Below are 23,450 nucleotides of genomic sequence, written 5' to 3' on the forward strand. Positions count from 1 at the left end.
AAAAAACATCATTACAGAATCTTTTTAATTTTTTTTTTCTTCTTTTATTTTCCTCCAGTTATTATTTTTATAGTTTGAAAGCGAATTATGCAATTTATTATTTTTATATTTATTCTTTTATCTCCTAATTTTCATTATAAAAAGGATTATAATGTTGTTTAGGCATTAAAGAATATTTGTAAAAGTGAATTGAAAAAAGAAATAATAATAATAAAGTTATTTAACAGTGTAATTCATTTGCCACAAATAATGTTAAGATACAATAATTAATTATATTAAGTAGGGTTAGTTTTGTGTTCATAAATTTCATTTATTGGGTGACAGCTTTTTTAGGCACTTTCAAGAGAGAATTTTCGTCCATGGGTCCATGGGTTTGGACTTACGTTATGTGGCTTCCACAAAGTAGTTTGAATTGGGTTTAAGTGCTATATAAAGTCAAGAAATGAAAATTCAATTTTAAAAGTGTTGAAGATAATGTGTTTGAGGGCTTGGTATTGACTTTTAAGCACAATCATGATCATAAATTAGAGCAAGCATCGAATGAAAGTGAGATTTTGAGTCAATCGATAAAAAAATACCAATTATCATCTCAAAAGTTGATAGTTCGGTCTCAAACTCATAAGACCTGGTGGTCTTGGTTTAAAAAATATGGCTCATCACGATCAAAATTAAACAGAGTTTTGAGTAAAGTGAGATTTTGGGCCGGTCTAAACATAATTCAGTTTATATAAACACTAATTACCATCTCAAAAGTTAATAATTCGATCTTGAAATCGAAAAACCAGGGCGACCTTGGTCTCAAAGACATGCTATTAAAATGGACTTCGCTAAGTAAAGAACATACCTGTTGTGGACCAAATCCTTAAGAGTATAACATCCGTTCAAAACTCACTATAACTTGAGTTTGCTTAAATCAACTTTCTTAACTGGGTAGGTGTAAGCTTCGTAATTTATCTGCTGTCCCAAGCTACTTATCTTTGTCAAAGTAGTTATTAGATCGACCTGAAAGAATAGGCCATAAAGCCATAAAGCTGAGTATAAGAATTCGAGGTGAAGTCAAAATATACATAGTATGAGAATCCTATTCATGCCCACTAAAAAAGGGTAGAAATCTCAACATTCTCACATCAAGACTAGTCTTTAGTTTTATCCACATTAATTCTGACTAGAAAAGAAATAAATAATTATGCACTGACCTCATAATCAGTCTGAGATACTGTTTCACGGCTCCGTTGATATTTTTTAACCCATGGAAGAACATCTGGATCAGAGGCTAAAAATTCTTCGGTTGCTGGCTGATCAGGACCCAAAAATGCAGACAGCACAGCTAGCTGGAGAATCACCAAACAAGGTTTTAGCATTCATTCACTAAATATTATACGCTAACAAATGCATCTGAACATAATTTCAGGGTCCTGCATCTTTGTTCCTCATTCATCATACCAGTTCTTGCATTATACCGTGTTATAAGAGTGATCAACTTTTCTTTAAGTTTTTAATATACTTGCCTACATCAACCAATTAAGTTTTTTGAACATATATAATCCGCAAGAAATATATGGACATATTACATCTTGTAAGGCAGAACAATATTTCAAATGGAACTTTAAATTAAGGAACATACCTGTCGTGGACCAAGTCCAATAGCAGAGAACTTTTCTTTCATTTCCTGCACGCTAGCTTTCCCCCAGATGGGAACCCTTCCCTCTGGATCAGGCGCTTCAGCATCTGATCTTCCAAATTGCCTATCGAACAAGCCCCACTGTAGGCACAAGGAGACATTGTTGTTTGGGTTATGCCCCAAATAGTAAAAGTTTGTCAAATGTCATGTTCCTTTTTGACACAAAATTCTTTGCTGCATAAGCATAGACTACAATATTCAGAATAAAGTATCTATTCTCTATCCATTTAGACAAAGACAGAGAAATGGTCAACCAATTAGAACAAGAAAAGTAGAGATCCTTAGATCAACTCAACCAAATTTCATACTGAAAAATTTAGTTCACTCAACAAATACTTCCATAGAAAGCACATAAGTAGGTATAATTATTTTGACAGCTATAAATTAATACGAGTAATTCTAGGTATCCACACCAATCGTATTTGCAACTAAGTAGTGATGACTTAAAGCATGTCCCTCAATTGAGTTAGCACAATCTTATGTTGTTTATAAACAGATGCAAGAAACTCGTTTTCATGATTATTTCAACTAACTTTGGTAACCAGAAGCATTCTTTTTTAATAACCTTATTCACTCTAACATCCCTTGACAAGATCAAATTGATTGCATGCCTTTCGTTGCCTAAGAATGCAGCAGATTCAAGAAGAAAGGTGGTCTTTGAAAATCAGACCACAGAGGATTGTCAGCTCAGAAATACAGTATCACTAATGGGAATATTATGCTAACCCTCTAGTTGAACTGCCGAGAGATCTTACTCGGGCTCATTCTAACATCCGGGGGGGTGGATGCTAAAGTGAAGATCTCTCGGCAGTTCAACTAGAAGGAGATCTACAGACACAATTACGCAGGCTCATGCATGTACTAGATGAGTATATTTGTGATAACCATTCAGATATCCATGCAGCATAACAGACCTGCCCGTTGGAACCATACGCAGTATATAACAAATTTCCCTTTTCTTCATTCCCGCCACATTTTCTGATGGCAGCAGCTAGAAAGGTGGATTTAACGGCACTTTGTGCTGCATGGAGAAAATGAACTCGATCTCATTGATATTATTTATTCAGAAAACGCACTAGCATTAGTAGAATACACGAATAGAGATTCAGATCACTATCACCTCCTTTTCCAACTCACAACTTAGCTAATTACCGGCACCATTTTAATTTACTAAAAAAACTAAAAAAAGAAAGAAAAAAAAGGTATCAGAAAGAACTTGATCAATGAATTGAAGAAGTCCAGAGATGGGAATTGTTAAGCCATTAAACCTGCGAATTGGATAAGATCTGCGTAGGAAATGGGTCCACCCTTTGAATATGAATCTATCTCCTTCTTGGCTTCTTCTAATAAACTCAGGGCAGCAGAAAGATTCTCATTTTCAGGTCTGGAAATCTCTGAACTTCATGGAAGAAAGCATGTAAAAGAAGTTAATATATTTTATAGTGGAGAAAGTGCTAATGTGTTGGCTGAAAAGAATTGGAACTATAAAACGAGGAAGGATAATGATTTAACACCAATAATACAATGTTCATAAAAAAATAAAATAAAATAAAATAAAAAGCCCCATATTTGAGAAGCGTTTGTGAATCATCAATAATGCACGAATATGGAAGTTAATGAATTATTTCTCAGCTAGAAGGAAATGGCATCTAAAATGTAGCACCTGAAGCGGATGGATCCATTTGGCCCTCCAGATTTAGTAGCCTACAAAATCAATCAAATTTAATTAGCGTATTCCTTCCAATCTATTTAGTTTGTCGATGCAATAAAATTAAATCCAGTAATGTAAATTCTTAGAGCGGAAGTATTTTTATCTGACCTTGTCATAAGTCACAGCATCATTTAGTGCCAATGTTAAAAGGGAGGGTACAATGTCCGGATTCTTCTGAGATAAACAAAGAAAAGAAAGGGGATGAGTATCTTCTCAAAGGACCAAGTGTCTGATTATAAGAACATAGATCCAGAAGTGTGCAAACTAAAAAAGGTATCAATCTATCAGCTTGAGTCTAGTAATGATTTATTGGATTTATACCTTAATAGCCGTATAAAAGGTCCCCTTCATACTTGCTGCAATCAATATTGTAAAAGCAAAATAAGTAATAGAGGCATTTGTAAGAATGTAAGCACTTGAATGAAATACAATACATTGCATTATTTACAAGAAGTTTCAACCACTCGGGAATGGTAACATCATTTCCAAAAATGAAAGCAAACAATCGACTGGAAAACAGTAATGCAGAGCATTATAACTTACATAAAAATTCAGATCGCTGTCTGCGCTGTATTAAATCAGCAGCATAAGCCGGCTCCACCATTAGGTCAGAGTTCACCATTAATCCCTAAGAAGAGGTCGCAACTGGCAGAAACTCATCATCACTTAATTCTAATTCATTCAAACTCAAATAAATTTCTAAAATAAGCGTTTGATCGCTCACTCTCTTCTTACATGCTGAGCAAAAGCAGCTAAACTAACTCGTATCCTTAATACTTCGTCAGAAAAAACGAGTAACACTTAAAGCACTGGTCGAATTAGTTCACTCGTCAAAGAAATTTCTCATAGTACGGAGAAAAGAATGTGGAAATTCACAGAGAGAGAGAAAGAAATGGCTCTCACCAGGGCAACAGTACCACCAAAACCTTGAAGAAAATCTCTTCTACTAAACTGCCGATCCTCATTGTTAGCATCCGTTTTGATCTGAGCACAACGAACTCTGACCTGAAATTTCACACAAAAGAATCTACGATGAGGCAGAAATTAGAAACGCATGATCAAAGAAACGGAAGACTTACAATGTGCGAAGGAGGAGAAAATGCAGTGGCGGAAGAGAGAGCGGATTGAGGAGGAACGAGAGTAGGAAAGGAAGTCAGGGACGAGAGGAAGGAGACTCCCATTGTGAACAAAGCTCTCTCTCTCTCTCTCTCGCTCTCTGTAACTCTGTGGAAGAAAGAAAATGGAAGAACGGAATGGAGCGAATGGACTAGCGAACAGAGATTCTGTGGCGCTATATTTATTTATCCCTATAATCCTTTTACTTCCAAATTTTAGTAGATACATTCACAATATACATTTTCTTAAATAAAAATTATTATCAATTCTTTTTTAATGGAATAAATATTTACTCCAAATTTAGGACACAATTTTGACATAATATCTACCACTCAAAAGTGTGAACAGATCTAAAAATATTATCTATCGGATAGAACCTACCCTATCTAAAACTAAATCTTGAGAATAAAATAAAATATATTACTAATTAACAGGAAAAATATTAATATCTAATAGGGGTGTATTGAATCCGACAACCCGGACCAATCCAACCCGAACTATAAGGGTTGGGTTGGATTAGCATTTCGAGTAGGGTTGAGTTCATTTTTTCTGAACCCGAACAAAATCGATTTGCTCGTATTTAGGCAAGTTAGGAGAGTTCCCATACATGTTTTTTATTTTGTTATTTTATTATTTTTATTTAAAACTTAAAAAAAATTGACAACAACCCAACCCAAAAATAGAGAAATCCCTCAACCACGATGTTATTTTATTATTTTTATTTAAAACTTAAAAAAAATTAACAACCCAACCCGGATCCAACCCAAAAATAGAAAAATCCCTCAGCCCAACCCAACCCATATACACCTCTAATATCTGAGATATATTCCAATGTCTCTAATTTAAACTAGGATAATTAATTCCGACAAATTTAAGTATTAGATTCATTTCAATACATACATATATAATATATATATATATATATATACATATATATATATATATATGTAAAAGCTCAAAATAAAATGAGCAAAACTCGTGGAGTTTATTGATTATGTAAATTACAAGGCAACGGGAAAGTTGCATTATTCTCCTGAACCTGAAGCAGTATCTCTCTCACCAGGAAAACGTAGCGGTAACAAACCTAATTTAGCCTCTCCGTTGACACACACCAACACATCAAAAACTACAATTTTTTGTCAATTAATATATACTTTTCTTTTTTTTTTTTATCTTGCAATGAATTTGATTGTTGTCTCTGACATAAACAATCCGGCAAAGGATTAACATAAAAGGCTTCTTCTGAACGGAACCTATCCATTCCTCTAGTACCTGAAATTGGGCCTTTTCTCTTCCTTGCAGATCCTTGCCTGCACAAAATAATTGTTTGCCTTTTCTTCAATCAAATCAAATATTAAACAAATGTTTTTCCTAGGATTTGTCGCAGAAATGTACCTTTGCTTATGCAGTTCAATGATTCGGGTGGCTAAGTTATCCCCTTCTTTCATGGTTCCTTGTTCAAGCTTGTCAAACAGCTGAACAAGGGCTTTCCTGTTTGGTAAAGTTTAAAAGTTCAAAACCATTTCATGAAATGTGCACAAATGGATTCAAATTTATATCTACCAAAAGCCTTGCCTGTCTGGTGATATTGTCCTCCTATGTCCGAGGAAACGGCGGTGGCCTTCAACTGCCCGAGCCATGTTCCCGGAATATGATGATATAAATACATAACTTTCAACAGATACAATGTAGTCCAGTGCAGCCATTTGAGATGCATGATGGACAAAAGGTTCGAGCTCCTCAGAGGATGCCAATAATTCCTGAATAATAGATAACAATGTCATTTGCACAATATCTATTGATATAACAATTTCTATAGTTTATTTCATAGCATGTGGTGACTGAATTTGATCAATGCCCCTATGGTTTCCTAGCTTAAGGGTGGGTACTTTGCAAGAGTGGAAGTGTAACAGTCAAAGCCCATCACTAGCAGATATTGTCCGCTTTGACCCGTTACGTATCGCCATCAGCCTCACAGTTTTAAAACACGTCTGCTAGGAAGAGGTTTCTACACCCTTATAAGGAATGTTTTGTTCTCCTCTCCAACCGATGTGAGATCTCACAATCCACCTCCTTCACACCGCCCGATGTTTGACTCTAATACTATTTGTAACAGTCTAGCCCACCGCTAGCAAATATTGTCCGCTTTGGCCCGTTGCATGTCGTCGTCAGCCTCACGGTTGTAAAACATATCTACTAGGGAGAGGTTTTTACACACTTATAAATCCTTATAAGTAATGTTTCGTTCTCCTCTCAAACCAATGTGTGATCTCACACGAAGAGGTAGTGATTTTGAAACTACTAAATTTTTTGTAAAAGAATCCTTAAAAATGCTTTTGGGACAAGCACTCAATTAGTGCTTGTAGAAGAAACACTCACTTTAAAACACTTTTTCAGAAGGCATTCCAATCTCATTCTAAATAAGGCCTTCATCTAAAGATAATAATACAAGAAGTGAAAAGTATCTAACAGTGTGGTATACCTTCCTCATTAACAAGGGATACCGCGATTGGAGATTCGACATGTGAGATTCACCCCCATATATGTCACCTGAAGCTATGTATATAGGAGTACTCGATGGATATCCAAGAGCGTTCAGAAAAATTCCAACCTCTTTTGGAGTAAGGGGGCAACGCCCCTTGGATCTTTGTTCCTTCGGATCGATGTTTTTTACTTTCCAGTAAGATGTGTTCTCCCTGAAAGTTTAATTTATAACCAAATGTTAGGTATCAGACAGTCAGAAACTATATTGAGTCCTGCTAGATCCTCCGTACCTAATCATCCTTAGCTCGTCAGCTTCGGCCGGAGACAAATCATGTGTGCATCCACTGAATGAGAGCATATCCTTCTCATACCGCAAATGTAAAGCAATGTAAGGACCATAAGACCTCATACGATCCACCAAAAGCTATGACAAATGAGATCCATTAATTTACAGGAAATATTTGAGAACAGAAGTTACAAATTCATTTCTCCCTAGAGGGAAGAAAAAGAGAAGGCAAAAGAAACTAAGGCCTGTTAGTCAACCTTTCCCATAGCTTCAATTTTAGGTGCAAACCGCAATGCTTCATAACAAGCACGGCATCGCAGCTTCTGTATGTCAGATGGAAGGTTGTTATTTGCTAAGCGAGAATCCGACTTTGCAGCTCGAATAACCTGTGGGGGAAAATTAGAAATTAGCATTTGTAATTGTTGAGAAAAGGTTCGTGGGGACTTTGTTACACTACCGGATAGTCTTTCCACATGCTAGCTATCTCATCCCGGTAGTAATCAACGCCAGACCAGCTTCTGAAATGCTTAACTGCTCTTGTAATGGATGAAAACTCCTTAGGAAGCTTCTTGATGACTTTAACATCATTGGAAAGAGAATTAATAAAATGGTCTTCATCAAAAATATCCGAGAATTTGCTGCATAACAAACACACATAAATTGTAAAATTTCAGACAAAAAACAAAAGACGAACTAGAGATGAAAGAAATCTACCTAGAGTCTTTCCAAAATGAATGTTTGTCAAGTTCTGGAATCACAAGGGTTGCATTAATTATACGTGCTATAGCAACCATGTCACATATCTGCAATTTAAGAATGAGAAACAATCTTAGTCTCAAAAAGTGTACACTGTATTTTGTTTAATGGGTACATAATATTATTCACCAAAGCTTAAGATATACGATGTGAAAACAGAGACTGCAACTACTGCTTACGTACCTCAGTGAACTAACTTATTGGATTATACTAACTCAAATCTCTCTCTCTGAGATAGAAATGCAGTACTAGCACATACTCGTGACTTTTTAGAAAATTCATGAGATTATAAATTTTAATCTCACAAACTGATCTCGTTACTGGGATTTTTCTAATATTCCCCCTATAATCATTTCATGTCCTCCCATCCAACGAGGGGTTTCTCCCATTTACCAAATTTCTCTCAAATGTATTGCTATTTTGTGGCTCCAAGAAATTTTTTGTGACTTTATATCTTAGAGTGTATAATTAGATGTTTGTTAGTCATCATAAGTAGGAACGCTTAAGTATTCCCCTGCTGTTTCAACCAAACACGTTTATCTTACATCACAAGCATTTAATCGACATTTTCTCCTAGAATCAAATTTAACAAAATCACATGCTCATCCATCATTAATGGACCTAATTTAAAAAAATCTTATTCATACAGACACGGGCCAGATCATGCGAGGAGAATGAGGAAGAAGGTACAAAGAGAGATTACAAACCCCTGCGCGCATTTGATTAAGCCCTCCATTCGCATGAACAAGAAGGTAACCTCTCGACTTTCCAGGAGCTGAGAATCCCCAAAACAAGGCAATAACATTAACAACAATAACAAGCATATATTAGTGTAAGTGCACAATAGTATTTTATTTCATGAAGAGAAACAAATAGCGATTCCGAGCTGCCTTACATGAGTAATTAAGACTAGGCGCAGTGCAGGGAAAGAAATCACGATTTGGAGGAGGATTCCAAAGAGCGTCCAAAGCTGAGGTCTGGTTGCCACAAGCCAACTTTCAGGTCTAAAGAAGTTAAAAGGCATAACTACTTCGCATTGGTATGATATCTACATCCATTGCAAGGTAGCAAAACAAGTGAAGCAATCGTCCAGTCCTCTATTGGGCAAGGCGTCAAGAAAAACAGGAAAATAAAACAAAATGCCGCTCCATTGATGGAATGAAGCATGACTATATAGTTTTTACCTTGTGAAAAAGACGATGAGCTTTCGACCAACGAAGCGGTGCAAGCTCTTGTGTCAAGCTTTGCTCTGGAACCGGTCTCCGAAGTCTTAATTCACCTTGCTACAGAAATGAAAAAAAACTTAAAGAAAGCTAAAAGAAGTATCAATCAAAACAACGTTTCAACCACACAATCTGCCTGACCATTTACGAAGAAAGAGTACGAAGCAAGAAAAAGTACTGAAGTAAAGAAATCGAGTACGAACAAATAAAGTTGATTTCGATTTCTGAAAAGTATGAAGAGTAGTTCAAACAGTAATAATAAACCACGCATAGGCAGAAAACAGTGACAAGAAGATAAAATTAACAGAAAGAACAAGATCGCGACTGAAACAAACAGCCAAAAAGAACAAAAACCGCTGCAAGAGAATAAACAGAAAAGAAAGAACATGCGAGATGAATTGGAGGTTGATGATCACCGTAGGGAGTCTGTAAGATCGAGAGAAGATCGGAACGTCTCTGGATGAAGGAAAGATCTGGACAGGAACAGATAACACAGCAACTAACGCCATTGAGCACATAGTACACGTTAGAAGCTTCCTCATGACCAACACCGCTCTCCGCCGCGGCCTCTGCATCTCTCAATCTCTACAAACTGAAACGTTGGAGAAGACGACTCTCACGCTCTCTCTTCCTGAAGCTCAATCGCTGAAACAATGGCGGCCAAGCATTTTAGAGGGAAAAAGCTCGGGGGAAGCGGGGAGGTTTTGAATTTGGGATGATTTTTTGTTCTTCCCTTTCTTTACACTTTGCCACTCTCTTTCGGGCGGTTTTCTGACTATTTTCTCGTTAGCATTTGCAGGGGAGTAATTTATACGAATTAAATTAAAATTTAAAAAAAAAAAAAAATACCACCAGTGGGTCCCACTTGTTAAAAAAACAAAATAAATGGGAAATAATTTCCACGTGGAATTTCCAAGAATTTCCTTTTACATAGATAAATTAAAATAATTCTAATAATTCTGAAAAAAAAAAAAAAAACCAAACAAGCGGTTAAAATTTATTTTCATCATATTAATAAATAGAGTAATAAATTAATAGTAAAAAGTATAGGTAGGGTAAAAAAAATAGGAATAGTAATAAATTTGAGGGGGTAAAAAGTCCAAAGCTTGGATCCCAATGCAGCACATTGGGAGACGTGCATGGGCGTGAGTGCGTAAATTTATACATTTAACCCCCCACATGTGCCCTTATTTATGACCCAAAACCCATTCCCATTCCCGGTTCGGTTCGGTTCACGTTTATTCCGGTTCAATTTTGTATTTTGTATTTATTAGAAAATTTAATTTTTAAAAATTAAATTAAACTTAATTTAATTTAAATTTAGGGAAAATGTAAATACCTGACATATTTTTAAAGTCACGTAATCATCATCCTGTCGTCTTCTCCTTTCTTGGCTTTTTTTAATAAATAAATAATAAATAAAAGCTGGATCTTACTTTTTTTTTTTTTTTTTTTTTTTTTTTTTTTGTGATCTGAAAATTTAAAAATTAAAAATAGAAATTAAAAAGCTTTTGTGCTTAACTTGTTTGTGTTATTGGAAACAGTAGACTTCTGACGTGCTTCTTAGGTCAGGTATTGATTTTTCTCATTGACTTGGAATAGTTTGTCAATATATATTTATTTATTTATTTATTAATATTATATAAGAGTGTTCATATGATCTGATAATTAGACTATCTCGAACTAATTATTGAAAAATCAATATTTGTTTGATTGACTTTTGGTTCGTGACCAATCAAAAAAATAAAGTCAACTTAATTAGGGAGATAGGTTGGTTGACTTTTGGTTCGCGAGTTGACCAATAAAAAAAAGTCAACTTAAATAGGGAGATAGGTTGTGAACACTATTCAGGTTACTCGTATGGACTCTCGACTCATTTAACTTTTGTTCGTGATGAACGAAGAATAAATAAAGTCCGAATTTCTTCTTTTTTTTTTAATATAAAATTATAATTTTCGAGTTGGGAACTTTACGCTATAATTATTGATTAGAAAAGAAGCTTTCAGCGTATCATCGTACACCACGTGGCACACGATCCTTGTTACTTTTGGTGAAATCGAGTGGGCCCTGGGCAGCCTTCTGTTCTTTTGTAATTCCCTCGTGTTACACGTGCGTTTGCGTAGTTGTCAGGTTTTGCAAAACGACGTGTCGGACGGAAGCTAAGCTAATTTTAATGACTTTAGTGCATTATATAAATATAATATATATATATATATAATAATAATGGGTAATTAAAGTGAAGTGAGTAATTAAATATATTTAGTGGTCTAAGTGAACGTAGTCAATACGGAACAGAATTGAATTATTCGAAGTCAAGACCGACACTGAATTTTCTTAATTATTTATAATTATATAATTAATTAAACACAGGGGCTTGTTGTTGGGTGGTGGAATGGGTCCAATTTCAATAGAAAAATGTTGGGGCAATTAAATCCACAAACTAGCTTTCTTCCCTCAAAATCATTACAATATGGGTGTGGGTGACTAATTAAATGCCTATTCAAACCAAAATTTATCATACACATACCTTGGTCGGCCCACCGAAGTCGAGCACGATAATAAGTTGGATGGGTCGCTTTCCTCTTCTACCTTCCCATTTGTTTAAGATTTGCATCTCAAGAAACGCGGGATAAACGTCCTCTAATCATAAGGTGTTCTTCGTATTTTTCTATCGCATACTAAATTAAACATAGCTCAACTAGTTAAGATATGTACCTTTAGAGACAAGTGTTCAAAAGATATTACCACAATTCACTTACCAAGAAACATTGGCATTCAACCACGTTTGGATCAACACATCCTCTAATCATGAAGTGTACTTCGTGTTTCTCCATCACAGACTAAATTAAGTATAACTCAACTGGTTAAGATATGTATCTTTAAAGACAGTGTTCAAAAGGTATTACCACAATTCACTTACCAAGAAACGTTGGCATTCAACCAAGTTTGGATCGACATCCTCTAATCATGTGGTGTTCTTCGTGTATATCTATCACATACCAAATTAAGTATAGCTCAACTAGTTAAGATATAAATCTTTAGATACGGGTGTTCAAAAGGCAGACTCTATCTTACTACCATACCTGTACCACCTATGGTATATAATGGAGTAACCAGAAGGCATGGGGGATAAATATGATACTTAAAGAAAGCAATGGCATACCATCCCACAGTGAGCTCTCCCACAAGCTGGATTCTAACATTTTGTATATTTTGGGACGAAACAAAATTGATGGCCAGTGCCCAGTACAAAAAAAAGGGTAAATGAATTAAGTAGAGATAGATAATTAAAAGTAGGGTTCTTACTAATTTCTTGTACCCCTACTTCTTCTTGATGTGACTTGCACCCATCCATCTTCGGCTTCTGCTGTGGCCTCTGGAGTGGGCTGATTGACAGGCCTGGGTTGTGTGGCATCCACCATCATATCCCTCCTTCCATTTCCAACAACAACATCAGCACCCTCTTCTTCATCTTCTTCTTCATCATCATCGCTCATAACCTTTAAAATTCATCAATGTCAAGATTAGAAGATATTCTATATAAGAAGCAAATGTTTTGTTTGTTTTGTAGTATGAATGACATTTTCTCAAAGATGCAATTATGATTGACCCATAATGAGCTGATGCCGAAAACTGCGTTGGTGGCAGTTTTAATATGTGAGATCCCACATCGGTTGGAGAGGGGAACGAAACATTCCTAATAAGGGTATGGAAACCTCTCCCTAGCAAACGTGTTTTAAAATCGTAAGGCTGATGGCGATACATAATGGGTGAAAATGGACAATATTTGCTAGTGGTGGCCTTGGACTGTCACAAAATTTCTTCAGCAAGTTCTTATTCCACGAGTCATTATTATTTTTCGATAAGAGACTGAATTTCATTGAAAAGAATATATATGAAAGAAAAACGAACAAGCCCACAAAAGAGAGCATGCTAGATGAAGGGCCTCCAGTCTAACAAAGAAGACAGAAACCGGCACCTTGCATTCGAAAGTACTTGGAAAAAGACAGTAACTAGACTCGGCGACTAAGGGGTTCTTTGCCATTTAAACAGTCCCGCGCCCAAGCTGAAGTCCCAAAACCCACATCTAGTCAATCAAGTTCGGGTCACGAAGCTTACACTCATTCACATTCCTCTCTTAGCTCCACTACATTTTTCTACCACCAATTTCTTCCATGCCCTCTCTTTACCATCTTCGTCATTTTCTCCATCTAGACTGCCTCTTTTGGCCATAAGTTACGGCAATGTAGACCAAGGAATAACACTACTGGACATTAAGTTCCTTTTTAACATATACTTTTGACTTCAAAAGTGAACCTATGAAAAAACGAAACGGTTTAGGACAAACATTCATGTTACCTGACTAACGTGAGAACGAGCAACTTGAGGAAGAGGGGATTGCCTTAACTTCTCGATAGAGCTAAAGTTACCATCCAGACATTCCTCATGCATGACAATCAATCTTTCAGCTACCTGCATTATTAGGAAGAAACACAAGAAACAAAAATCCATTAATAAGAGTAACGACTCAATTCTTGAAGGAGCTACAAGATAGGAACACATTTCACTTTTCAGAAGTGATTTTAAACACAAGATAATACATCATTGACCTCACTCAACTTTTACCCCCATCCTCTTTTTTCTCCATCTGTTTCTATTTTGTATCTTATTCTTCTACTTCAACCAAGAACTATAATAAAGGAGAACGTGTGTAACAGCCCAAGCTCACTGCTAATAGATATTGTCATCTTTGGACTTTCCCTTTCAGGCTTCCCCTTAAGATTTTTACAACGCGTCTGCTAGGAAGAGGTTTCTACACCCGTATAAAGAATGTTTCGTTCTCCTCCCCAACCGATGTGGGATCTCACAATGTTGAACTGGTAAATAATGCAACCGGACAAATGTATTTGAAATCATGAACTTCTCAAGTATTTTTCCAGTTAGTTCTGGCAAAAATTGAAAATGATTCCAAAGAAAAGAAATTCACTTTTAACGTAGATGTAACAAGTTGTTAGATTCAAAATTAATGAACTACATAAGGTTTCACTACGAAGGTATCATAAAATCACCACCATCTACCGATCAATATCTTCAGAAGTCACAACCAAAGCAATGAATAGCTACAAGTTCAATAACATCTCTATGGATTCCAACCATAAGCATTGTGCAATGAGACTAAGAGGTGGAGGCAAATATTTCATAATCTCTCTTAAGAACTCCATTCTAACGAGAACCAACCGGAGCCAATTTGGGTAGAAAAAATATCCATCAACAGTAGTAAGTCATTTGTAAATAACCAAACTCAATATACAATAAATTTATTTGATTAAGAAAATGAATTTCAACTAGACTCAAGCAAAAAAGATTGAATTAACTAGATCTGAAGTATGAGGAAAAGGGCTTTCCACAAAGACTAACAAGAATTGAGAAGGGTATAAAATATACCTCCTCAATGCTACCATCATCAACCTGAGTATTCAACGAAAGCAAAGCTTCATCAAGAATCATTTCTAAATCATCAATATATAGTGGCTCTGCAAGATAAAAACTATAACTCTCTCAGATCAAAATAAAAAAATGAAGTATTCTAATGTGGAACTATAAACGTCTTGCTTACATGGTATCAAGTTCCACTACGACCAAAGTGAATATCAGAGAAAATACAAGCTAGAAACTATATTTCTGGATTTTTTTTTTACCAAACAAAAGATATATACATATAATTTTTTTTATATACAAAGAAAAAAAAAACATTACATATAATAAGATGATGAAAAATTTAAGTTTATTTCAGAATGCTTTTTAACAATATTCATGAGTTTCTTTCTTTGGGGGAGCCTTACTTCTTTGAAGCAAGACGTCGGGGCCATGCCTAGGCACGCGCCTCTGTGAACATTTTAAAACGCTTATGAAGCCACTAAATGAATTTCCCTTTCTATGATTATACAAACTGCTTCTTCACAAAGTTACAACAAATAAATATTTAATTGCTTGCAATAAACAACACTACTGGACCTGAGAAACTGCAGAAAGAGGAACAATGCACGAAGGAAGGTAAAAGATTACCCAAGTGGAAAGGGCCAAAATTACCTTTGTTCTGAGTAAACCATGTGAGAATGTCAGAGCATAATAGTTCGACTTTACAACGAGAGTCCCGACCGCCCCACTCGTTTTCCACTGCCAATTGAAGAGCTGACCAACGAGATAAAACCAACCCGATGCCTTCCTGGAACAATGGCAAAGCACCAGCTGGGAGAAGGCGGTTTTCGCCACCTTCCATCTCTCCGCCTCCAAACGCAGAACCCTAAAACCCCAATTATCAAAGAGCAAGTAGAATAACAAGCGTAATCTTCTTGTCTGTCTGTCTTATCATTATGTGAGCACATAACAAGGAACAAAACACATTTTCTTCCCCTTTTTAAAACTTTCAACGAAGAGAAGATTTCCAACCAAGTTAGGACTAATCGTGTGCCAAACAACGAAGCTGCTATAGTTTGACTGTTGTACAGAATTTCGGTATCTCAAAATAACAAGTTCACAATTGAAGAGATAATTTCATAAAGAAATATGAAACGAAAGAGAGAGATTCATCGCGTAATTGCTCACTTCGAACCATGAGTGACATAAAGCAAGATCAAATGTAGAACAAATCTAGAACAAACATTCAATCAGCAAAGCAAGCCAAAAACAAACACATTATTAAGAACAAACCTTGAAACAGCTGAGAGCGCTGAATGAAATTGAGGGCGATGAGCGATCGAAAGAGAGCTGCGATTGCGATTCAGAGGGCTTCACAACCGAGAAGATATGAGCTGAGCCCTATGCAGTTTACTTGGAGAAGAAAAGGGGAAATTGAAAATTTTAAACATGTGTCTACTTATTATATTAAAACAAAAATAATAATAATAATAATCTCTCGAACATTTATTTATATTTAAATACGTCTTCATATTTTCTTTTTATAATTTATAGTGTTCACTATATATATATATATATATTAAAATTCATAAATATATGGACCACAAAATTAATTTTTTAATGTTATTTAAATTTAATTTTATTTACTTGATTCATTCATTTTTTAAATTCTTTAATCTATTGCGGCCTATTAAATAAACGTAATATTTTAAAATTAAGACATTTTAAGCACAAATAGAAAAACCTTCATACTTTTTATATATTAAAATTTATGGATGAATTATCATCAAGCCCGAAACTTATAATTTAACTACAAAAATTAAATAAAGATAATTATATTTTACCTTAGGTGAAAATCCTACCAATAAATATTTTATGGAGATTATTTATATATATATATGTTTGTGTATGCCTGTATAATTAGGGCGTAGATTTTGTCCCAGAAAAATATGATAATTACAATAATAATTTTGAAATTAAATAAGAAAGAGTTAGAAAATATGATACTAGTTTTAGGGTGATTCGGTCAAACTCAACCTACTCTACTTCCTAAGCCCTAAGCACCTCTTGTTAATTTGAACAAAGAACTTTATCACTCTTTCATTTAGAGTCGGATCGCTCCCAAAAAAATTATCTAATATTTTATAATTTTTTTTCATTAGAAACCCTAAATATCAATATTTACCTAATAAAGAACAAAGTTGGTATCAATTTATTTGTACATTATCTTATGGATAATATACGATAATTATAATAATTTTTTATTCTCAATATTTAATAGATTAATAAAATTATTATTGTCTTGAATACGTATAATAAATTATGGTATATATTTTGAATATCTATTGGATGAGCGTGTCAAATACAAACTCCAATAATTAAACCTAATCCTTGTTTTCATTGAATTTAAATTAAAATAAGTTAGATATTTTTATGTCGAAAATTAATTTATTTTTAATTTAAACTTTTTTAAATAATACAATTATATATAACATTTCACATTAATCATAATATATTAATTAATTGAACCATAACTAACATGTATTTGTATTATCTTTTTAAAGGTCCAATGTTTAAATTCTCGTGCTTAACATTGCATTAAAAAAATTTAATATATAAAATATTCAGAAATAAAGCCAATAAAACCCAAAATTTAATTCATAAGAGAAATTTATTTATTTATTTATGTATAAAACTTTAAAATATTAATTTTAAATATTTAAATATATTTAATTTCATAATGAATTTTATCAAATACAAGAGATAACCATTCATATTTAAGTCCTTATTGTTTTTTCTTTTATTATTTTTCTTTTTGAGAAAATGATAAACGTTAATTTAAATATATTTATTACTATTGAAATTTATTCTATTAAAACGAAAACCATCTTAATATAAATATTATGCATAATTATAATTAAAAATTAAAAAACTAAATAGTATTTACGTTTAAACAAAATTACCTTTTAAAAAAATTAATTCAAGCTTAAATTATAAGTATAGTCATTGGATTGAGTTTGATATTAAATTTTAAAAGATGTTTAATAAATTAATTAAGTCTATTATGTTATTAACATATTAAAAAATTGACTGATATAATTTTAAAAACTATGCTTAATAAATTAGCTAAACTATATTTCATATCGGATAAGAAATTAAAATTATTCTTTTAGTTATTATTAACTTTTTAATATATGATATTGATTGTAGCGTAGCATTTCTTAATAATAATTTACTGATTTGGTGGAGGAGAATATTAATTTTTTTTAGATGTTTTTGAAATTAGATTTAAAAAATACAAAAAAAGTTTAGCATGCGATAATTATTTAAAAAAAAAAAAACGAAATGTTAACAAAAAGTAATTATTTAGGTCAAAGTTTATATATATAGCGAAAAAAAAAAATCCAAAAAATCCAAAAAATCCAAAAAATCATAGGAAAAGAATGGAATGGAAGGCGGTTTCTAAGCAAATTCGTATGGTTTAATTACATATATACAGAAACAAAATCTTCTCAAACCCTAACGATTGAATTGCATCTGAAGAAGAAAAAGGAAAAAAGAGAATTAAAAAACGTATGAAGAAATTACGATCTTCGCGTATCTTCAAGTCAGCGGAATCGAGCGGATTCTATTCAGCCATGCACGTCCCTCTGTACGACAGTTCTCGAGTGCATCAAAACCTCTTCAAATTCCATTATCTTCCGTCGCGGCCGTCTAAGAAACCTCAACCAAAACCCTAGGTTACTATTCTTTCCACTATCACTCTCTGTTCCTCGTCTCAATCTCGGCGCGAACGCCATCGATCTACTCTTTTTAAAGATCGACGACGCCGAAAACACGAAAGCCTTACGGCGATCCGTATTGTTACCGTAAGGAGGATTCGGCGAAGAACAGGAAGAACAAGAGGAAGCAGAGGAGTAATAAGAAGAGGAACAGGAAGAAGAAAGAGAATCGGAGACTTTACGCGATGATGTCGTGGAGACGATTTGCGAGAGCTTTTCGGCCAAACAGAGCGAGCAAACGCCGGGAGATTGGTGGTGCTTCGGATGCCGTTTGCAGCGGCGGCGATCGTCGTAGTCGGATTTGGATCTGTGAAAGTTCGCCATTGCGGAGGTCGTTTTTGGTGCTTGACAGGAATTGGAATTTGAAATTTAAAGAACGCGGTATTATTGGTGAAAAGAGGAGTGAAGTTTCATGAGGGTTCATACGAGGCTTCTTCGGAACTTCTCAGAAACAGAGCGGCTTTGACGGTAAAAGTATGACGTGGACAAATGGAGCGTTTTGATTGGATGATACTTTTCAGGTGGGCTCCACTTTTGAATTCTTTTTTTCATTTTCCGCCGCAATGGAAATGACCAAAACGTTTTTTATTTTCCGTGAAGGCGGCGTGGAAATTCAAAGCCCATCCGAAACGATGCCGTTTTGGGATTTTGATCTTCCTTGCTTGAGACCAAAGACAACTTTGAATTGGAATTTTTCAACAAAAGAATTTGGATTTTTCAACCAAAAATATTTATTTATTATTTATTATTTATTATTTATTAAGAAGATAAAAGCTTCACAAACTCGAGCATCAGATTCAAATCTTTTATATTTTTTACTTAAGACATATATTATTCTTGACCGAACCATTCACGGTCCTTGAACCTCTCTCGTATTTCTTTTATCCTGACCTAATTAAAAATATATTGTTTGGTAAGTGATTTATTAATTTCACACTATTTTTTAAATAATGCATATATAACAAATAAAAAATAAATAAAATGTTATGGTTTTTTGTTTTTTACTATTATCTAGTATGCACTATGTTTCACAAACTAAAATAAATAAAAACGCACTAGATAGAGGTAGAGGTTGAACCTACGACTTTCTGCTTAGGAAACAGACGCTCTATCCACTAAGCTACAACCACCAACCACCAACAAATAAAATCGCGCCAAATACATACAAAGGTTGTCAATGGTCGAGAGATGTATGTAAAGCGCGCCAGGTAGGGGTTGAACCTACGACTTTCTGCTTAGGAAACAGACGCTCTATCCACTGAGCTACAAGCGCCAACCACTTGCATACAAAGGTCTCCAAAAAAAATAAAATTGCACAAAGTAGAGTTAAGAAACAATAAGCTACAAACACCATGCACCATTGGTCAAGAGATGGGAATAATTGTGGAGTATTTTGTAGGTAAGGAGTATACACGGAAAGTGGGGAAATAATTGGGGAGTGGATCGTTTTGTTTAAGGAGTATACTCGGAAATTGTCGGTTTTGTTGGGGAGTACTTTTTTGCACTACACCAACATACAAAGCATCAAAAAAAATAAAATGATCCAAAAATAAAATCGTGCTAGGTAGGGGTTGAACTTACAACTTTCTACTTAAGGAACATACGCTCTATCCACTGAGCTACAAGCACCAATGGTTGAGCTAGTGGTCAAGAGATATACCAACATACAAAAGTTTTCGCCAATGGTCGAGAGATGCACCACATCAACATACAAAGGCATCCAAAAATAAAGTCACGCAAAGTAGGGGTCAAACCTACGACTTTCTACTCACTACACCAACATACAAAGGCATCAAAAAATAAAATCGGTCAAGAGATGCATTACACCAATATACAAAGACATTAAAAAATAAAATCACGCCAGGTAGGGGCCGAACCTACAACTTTCTACTTAAGAAACAAACGCTCTATCCACTGAGCTACAAGCACCAATTGTTGAGAGTGGTCAAGAGATGCACCAACATACAAAGGTTGTTGCCAATGGTCGAGAGATGCACCACACCAACATACAAAGGCATCCAAAAATAAAATCACACCAAGTAGGGGTCGAACCTACAACTTTCTACTCAAGAAACAAACACTCTATCCACTAAGCTACAAACACCAAGCAACAATAAATAAAATCGCATCAAATAGGGGTCAGACCTACGACCACCAACATACAAAGGTTGTTAATGGTCTAAAGATGCACATACATACAAAGGTGTCCAAAAAATAAAATTGCACCAGGTAGGGTCAAACATATGACTTTTTAGTTAAGAAACAACACTTTACCACTAAGCTATAAGCACCTTACACCATTGGTCAAGAGATGCACTACATCAACGTACAAAGACATCAAAAAATAAAATGGATCTAAGAGATGCACTACACCAACATACAAAGGCATCCAAAAATAAAATCGAGCCAAGTAGGGGTGAACCTACAACTTTCTACTTAGAAAACCTGAGCTACAATCGCCAATTGTTGAGCTAGTGGTCGAGAGATTCATCGCACCAACATACAAAGGCGTCCAAAAATAAAATCGCGCCAGGTAGGGGTCGAACCTACGACTTTCTACTTAGGAAACAAACGCTCTATCCACTGAGCTACAAGCGCCAATGGTTGAGTTAGTAGTCGAAAGATGTACCAACATACAAAGGTTGTCGCCAATGGTCCAGAGATGCACCACACCAACATACAAAGGTTGTCGCCAATGGTCGAGAGATGCACCACACCAACATACAAAGGCGTCCAACAATAAAATCTAATAAAATTGAAATGTTCGCGGGCGAATATTTCCTCTTTTTATATGTGTTTCGGTTCTCGGGTTAGTTAGCCCGTGAACCGACTTCTCATAATAAATGGATTGGTCTTGGGTTCCTTACGCCATCCTACCCAATGAATTAATAGGTTTCCTTTTCAATAGAATATTATGTATTCACGGGTTCCCTCGTTCCCATCGCCTCTCGATTAATGGTTAGGTCTTTATTCTATAATGGAGTCCTTAATCAAAATAAAATTTGTTCTTGAATCAATCCTGATAGGGGTCGAATCTACAACTTTTTGCTTAGGAAACAGACGCTCTATCCACTAAGCTACAAGCACCAATAGTTGAGACAGTGGTAGAAAGATGCATCACACAAACGTACAAAGACGTCCAAAAATAAAATTGCGCTAGTTAGGAGTCAAACCTATGACATTCTACTTAAGAAACAAACACTCTATCCATTAAGCTAAGAAACAAACACTCTATCCACTAAGCTACCAGCGCCAATGGTCAAAGGCATTAGTTGAGAGATACACCAACATACAAAGGCGCCCAAAAATAAAATAAAATAAAATAAAATAAAATAATGCCAAGTAGGAAGTTGTAGTCAAGAAATAGACACTCTATCTACTAAGCTACTAGCGCCAATGGTGAAGAGATGCACATGCACCAAGATATAAAGGTGTCCCAGGTAGAGGTCGAACCTACGACATACGAACTAATGTTAAAAACCTTGCTAAAAGATAAATAAAGTTGCACTAAATAAGAATTGAACCTACCACTTTCTACTCACGAAAAGTGTCTTAACCTAACTTTTGTTCAAAACATTAAGCCAAACTTATTAAGCACGAAGTGAAAGCCTTTTGAACTAAAATCAAGTACACAAGAAATAATGTATTAGGACATAACGAAATGATATAATTCAAAATTAAGAAAATCAAATAAAAACTAAAACCCAAACCCAAATCCAACAAAAGATTATACGAAGGAGGCCAAACTATAATTGATTATGTTTACTCAAATAAAACTATGTCTAGGACGAGTCAAGCAAAGGTTTGATTCTCTAGCTGAGTCAACGACAACTATACCTATTATCGTTTGACATCCATTTGGAAATGTAGTCATTAAATATATGTTTTAACTAAGTTATATTTAAAATAGTCATGCCCTTAACTCGCCATGTCAATAGAATTCGCAGATGTCAGGTGTGAGCCTCGAAGATGTAGTAAAAAATGACTCAAGTGTCGAACAAAAGATGTACTTTGTTTGAGGACTCCAGAGAAAGGAGTCGAGCCTCGATTAAAGGGAGGCGGTTTGAGGGCTACATTAGGCCTCAAGGAAGGCTCTATGATGTACTTTGTTTGAAGAGAGGATTGTTGAGGATTGTTGGGAGTGAGTCCCACGTTGGCTAATTTAGAGGTTGATCATGGATATGAGGTCTTTCAAGAAGCCCAAAGCATAGTCATAGGCATGAAAGCTTATACTCAAAAGTGGACAATATCATACCATTGTAGAGAGTCGTTATTCTTAACAGATTTTCGATACCTTTGCAGCAAGAGAAGCATTCTCTTTCTCAAGAACATCATAATCCAGCTTAAGAGCATCGTAATCCACTCTAAGAACTCCATAATCTCTCTCTAATTTCTTTGCTTTCCAACGGGCTCTGCGATTCTGAAACCAAATTGTCACTTGTTTTGGCTCCAGCTCTAATTCAGCTGCGATCTTCGTTTTTCTCTCTAGTTCGAGCTTGTTTTCAACTTCAAAATGTTTCTCCAATCCCTGAAGTCTTTTAAAGAAACAGACAGCAAAAATAGCATACAAGAGAAGAAATGGCACCTATGTCTCCTGGTGCCATCAAAGGGATATCAGAAGCCAACACGGATTCTACAAATGAACTTCTGAGATTCCTCGTTCGTTGGAGAGGAAAAATAAGTATTCCTTATAAGGGTGTGGAAACATCTCTTTAGTAGACGTGTTTTAAAACCGTGAAGCTGGTAGAAATACGTAAAGGGCTAAAGCGGACAATATCTACCAGCAGTAGCCTCAAGCTGTTACAAATGGTATCTGAGCCAGACACCAATCAGTGTGTTAGTGAAAACGCTAGCTAGTGAAGATGCTAGCCCCCAAAGGGGTAGATTGTGAGATCTCACATAAGTTGGAGAGCATGAAGCATTTTTTATAAAGGTGTGGAAAACTCTCCTTAATAGTTGTGTTTCAAAACTGTAAGGCTGACAACGATACGTA

At 35.1% G+C, this 23,450-nt stretch overlaps 4 protein-coding genes and 2 non-coding genes across 9 annotated transcripts; all 6 read right to left on the minus strand.

Annotated features, from left to right (window-relative positions):
- Positions 1 to 638: 638 nt before the first annotated feature.
- TL29 (ascorbate peroxidase 4) lies at positions 639 to 4,640 on the minus strand. Of its 4 annotated transcripts, none has more exons than XM_023679195.2 (11): positions 4,472 to 4,640; positions 4,296 to 4,397; positions 3,936 to 4,020; positions 3,714 to 3,748; positions 3,501 to 3,566; positions 3,345 to 3,385; positions 2,950 to 3,080; positions 2,596 to 2,702; positions 1,625 to 1,762; positions 1,197 to 1,331; positions 639 to 1,002 (listed from the first exon to the last, which is right to left on the minus strand). In XM_023679195.2, the coding sequence occupies exons 1-11, from the start codon at positions 4,571 to 4,573 to the stop codon at positions 892 to 894; spliced, it is 1,053 nt and encodes a 350-aa protein (XP_023534963.2). In that variant the 5' UTR covers positions 4,574 to 4,640; the 3' UTR covers positions 639 to 891. The 4 variants fall into 4 exon arrangements, with proteins under 4 accessions (XP_023534963.2, XP_023534965.2, XP_023534964.2 ...); XM_023679197.2 differs by having other exon boundaries at positions 3,936 to 4,037; positions 4,296 to 4,419; positions 4,472 to 4,611; XM_023679196.2 differs by having other exon boundaries at positions 4,296 to 4,419; positions 4,472 to 4,610.
- Positions 4,641 to 5,474: 834 nt separating this feature from the next.
- Positions 5,475 to 10,048, minus strand: LOC111797295 (O-fucosyltransferase 7). Its single transcript, XM_023680274.2, has 12 exons — positions 9,674 to 10,048; positions 9,219 to 9,317; positions 8,930 to 9,011; positions 8,742 to 8,809; positions 7,993 to 8,081; positions 7,736 to 7,916; positions 7,536 to 7,664; positions 7,283 to 7,416; positions 6,991 to 7,204; positions 6,084 to 6,268; positions 5,904 to 5,999; positions 5,475 to 5,818 (listed from the first exon to the last, which is right to left on the minus strand). Exons 1-12 carry the CDS (start codon positions 9,830 to 9,832, stop codon positions 5,635 to 5,637), a joined length of 1,620 nt encoding a protein of 539 aa, XP_023536042.2. The 5' UTR covers positions 9,833 to 10,048; the 3' UTR covers positions 5,475 to 5,634.
- A 2,336-nt stretch (positions 10,049 to 12,384) lies between these two features.
- On the minus strand, positions 12,385 to 16,127 carry LOC111796479 (uncharacterized). The gene is made up of 5 exons (XM_087124529.1): positions 15,969 to 16,127; positions 15,348 to 15,561; positions 14,703 to 14,791; positions 13,617 to 13,730; positions 12,385 to 12,757 (listed from the first exon to the last, which is right to left on the minus strand). The coding sequence occupies exons 2-5, from the start codon at positions 15,535 to 15,537 to the stop codon at positions 12,563 to 12,565; spliced, it is 588 nt and encodes a 195-aa protein (XP_086980655.1). The 5' UTR covers positions 15,538 to 15,561; positions 15,969 to 16,127; the 3' UTR covers positions 12,385 to 12,562.
- A 2,007-nt stretch (positions 16,128 to 18,134) lies between these two features.
- LOC147792164 (uncharacterized) lies at positions 18,135 to 18,830 on the minus strand. The gene has a single exon (XM_087124977.1). The coding sequence runs from the start codon at positions 18,779 to 18,781 to the stop codon at positions 18,308 to 18,310; it is 474 nt and encodes a 157-aa protein (XP_086981103.1). The 5' UTR covers positions 18,782 to 18,830; the 3' UTR covers positions 18,135 to 18,307.
- Positions 18,831 to 19,657: 827 nt separating this feature from the next.
- TRNAR-CCU (transfer RNA arginine (anticodon CCU)) lies at positions 19,658 to 19,730 on the minus strand. The gene has a single exon. It is a non-coding gene; the product is annotated as a tRNA-Arg (tRNA).
- A 1,252-nt stretch (positions 19,731 to 20,982) lies between these two features.
- Positions 20,983 to 21,055, minus strand: TRNAR-CCU (transfer RNA arginine (anticodon CCU)). Its single transcript has one exon. It is a non-coding gene; the product is annotated as a tRNA-Arg (tRNA).
- Between the last annotated feature and the right edge of the window lie 2,395 nt (positions 21,056 to 23,450).

Source organism: Cucurbita pepo, chromosome 6 (genome assembly GCF_057944985.1).
Source record: "Cucurbita pepo subsp. pepo isolate OVF chromosome 6, ASM5794498v1, whole genome shotgun sequence".
Classification (NCBI taxonomy): Eukaryota; Viridiplantae; Streptophyta; class Magnoliopsida; order Cucurbitales; family Cucurbitaceae; genus Cucurbita; species Cucurbita pepo.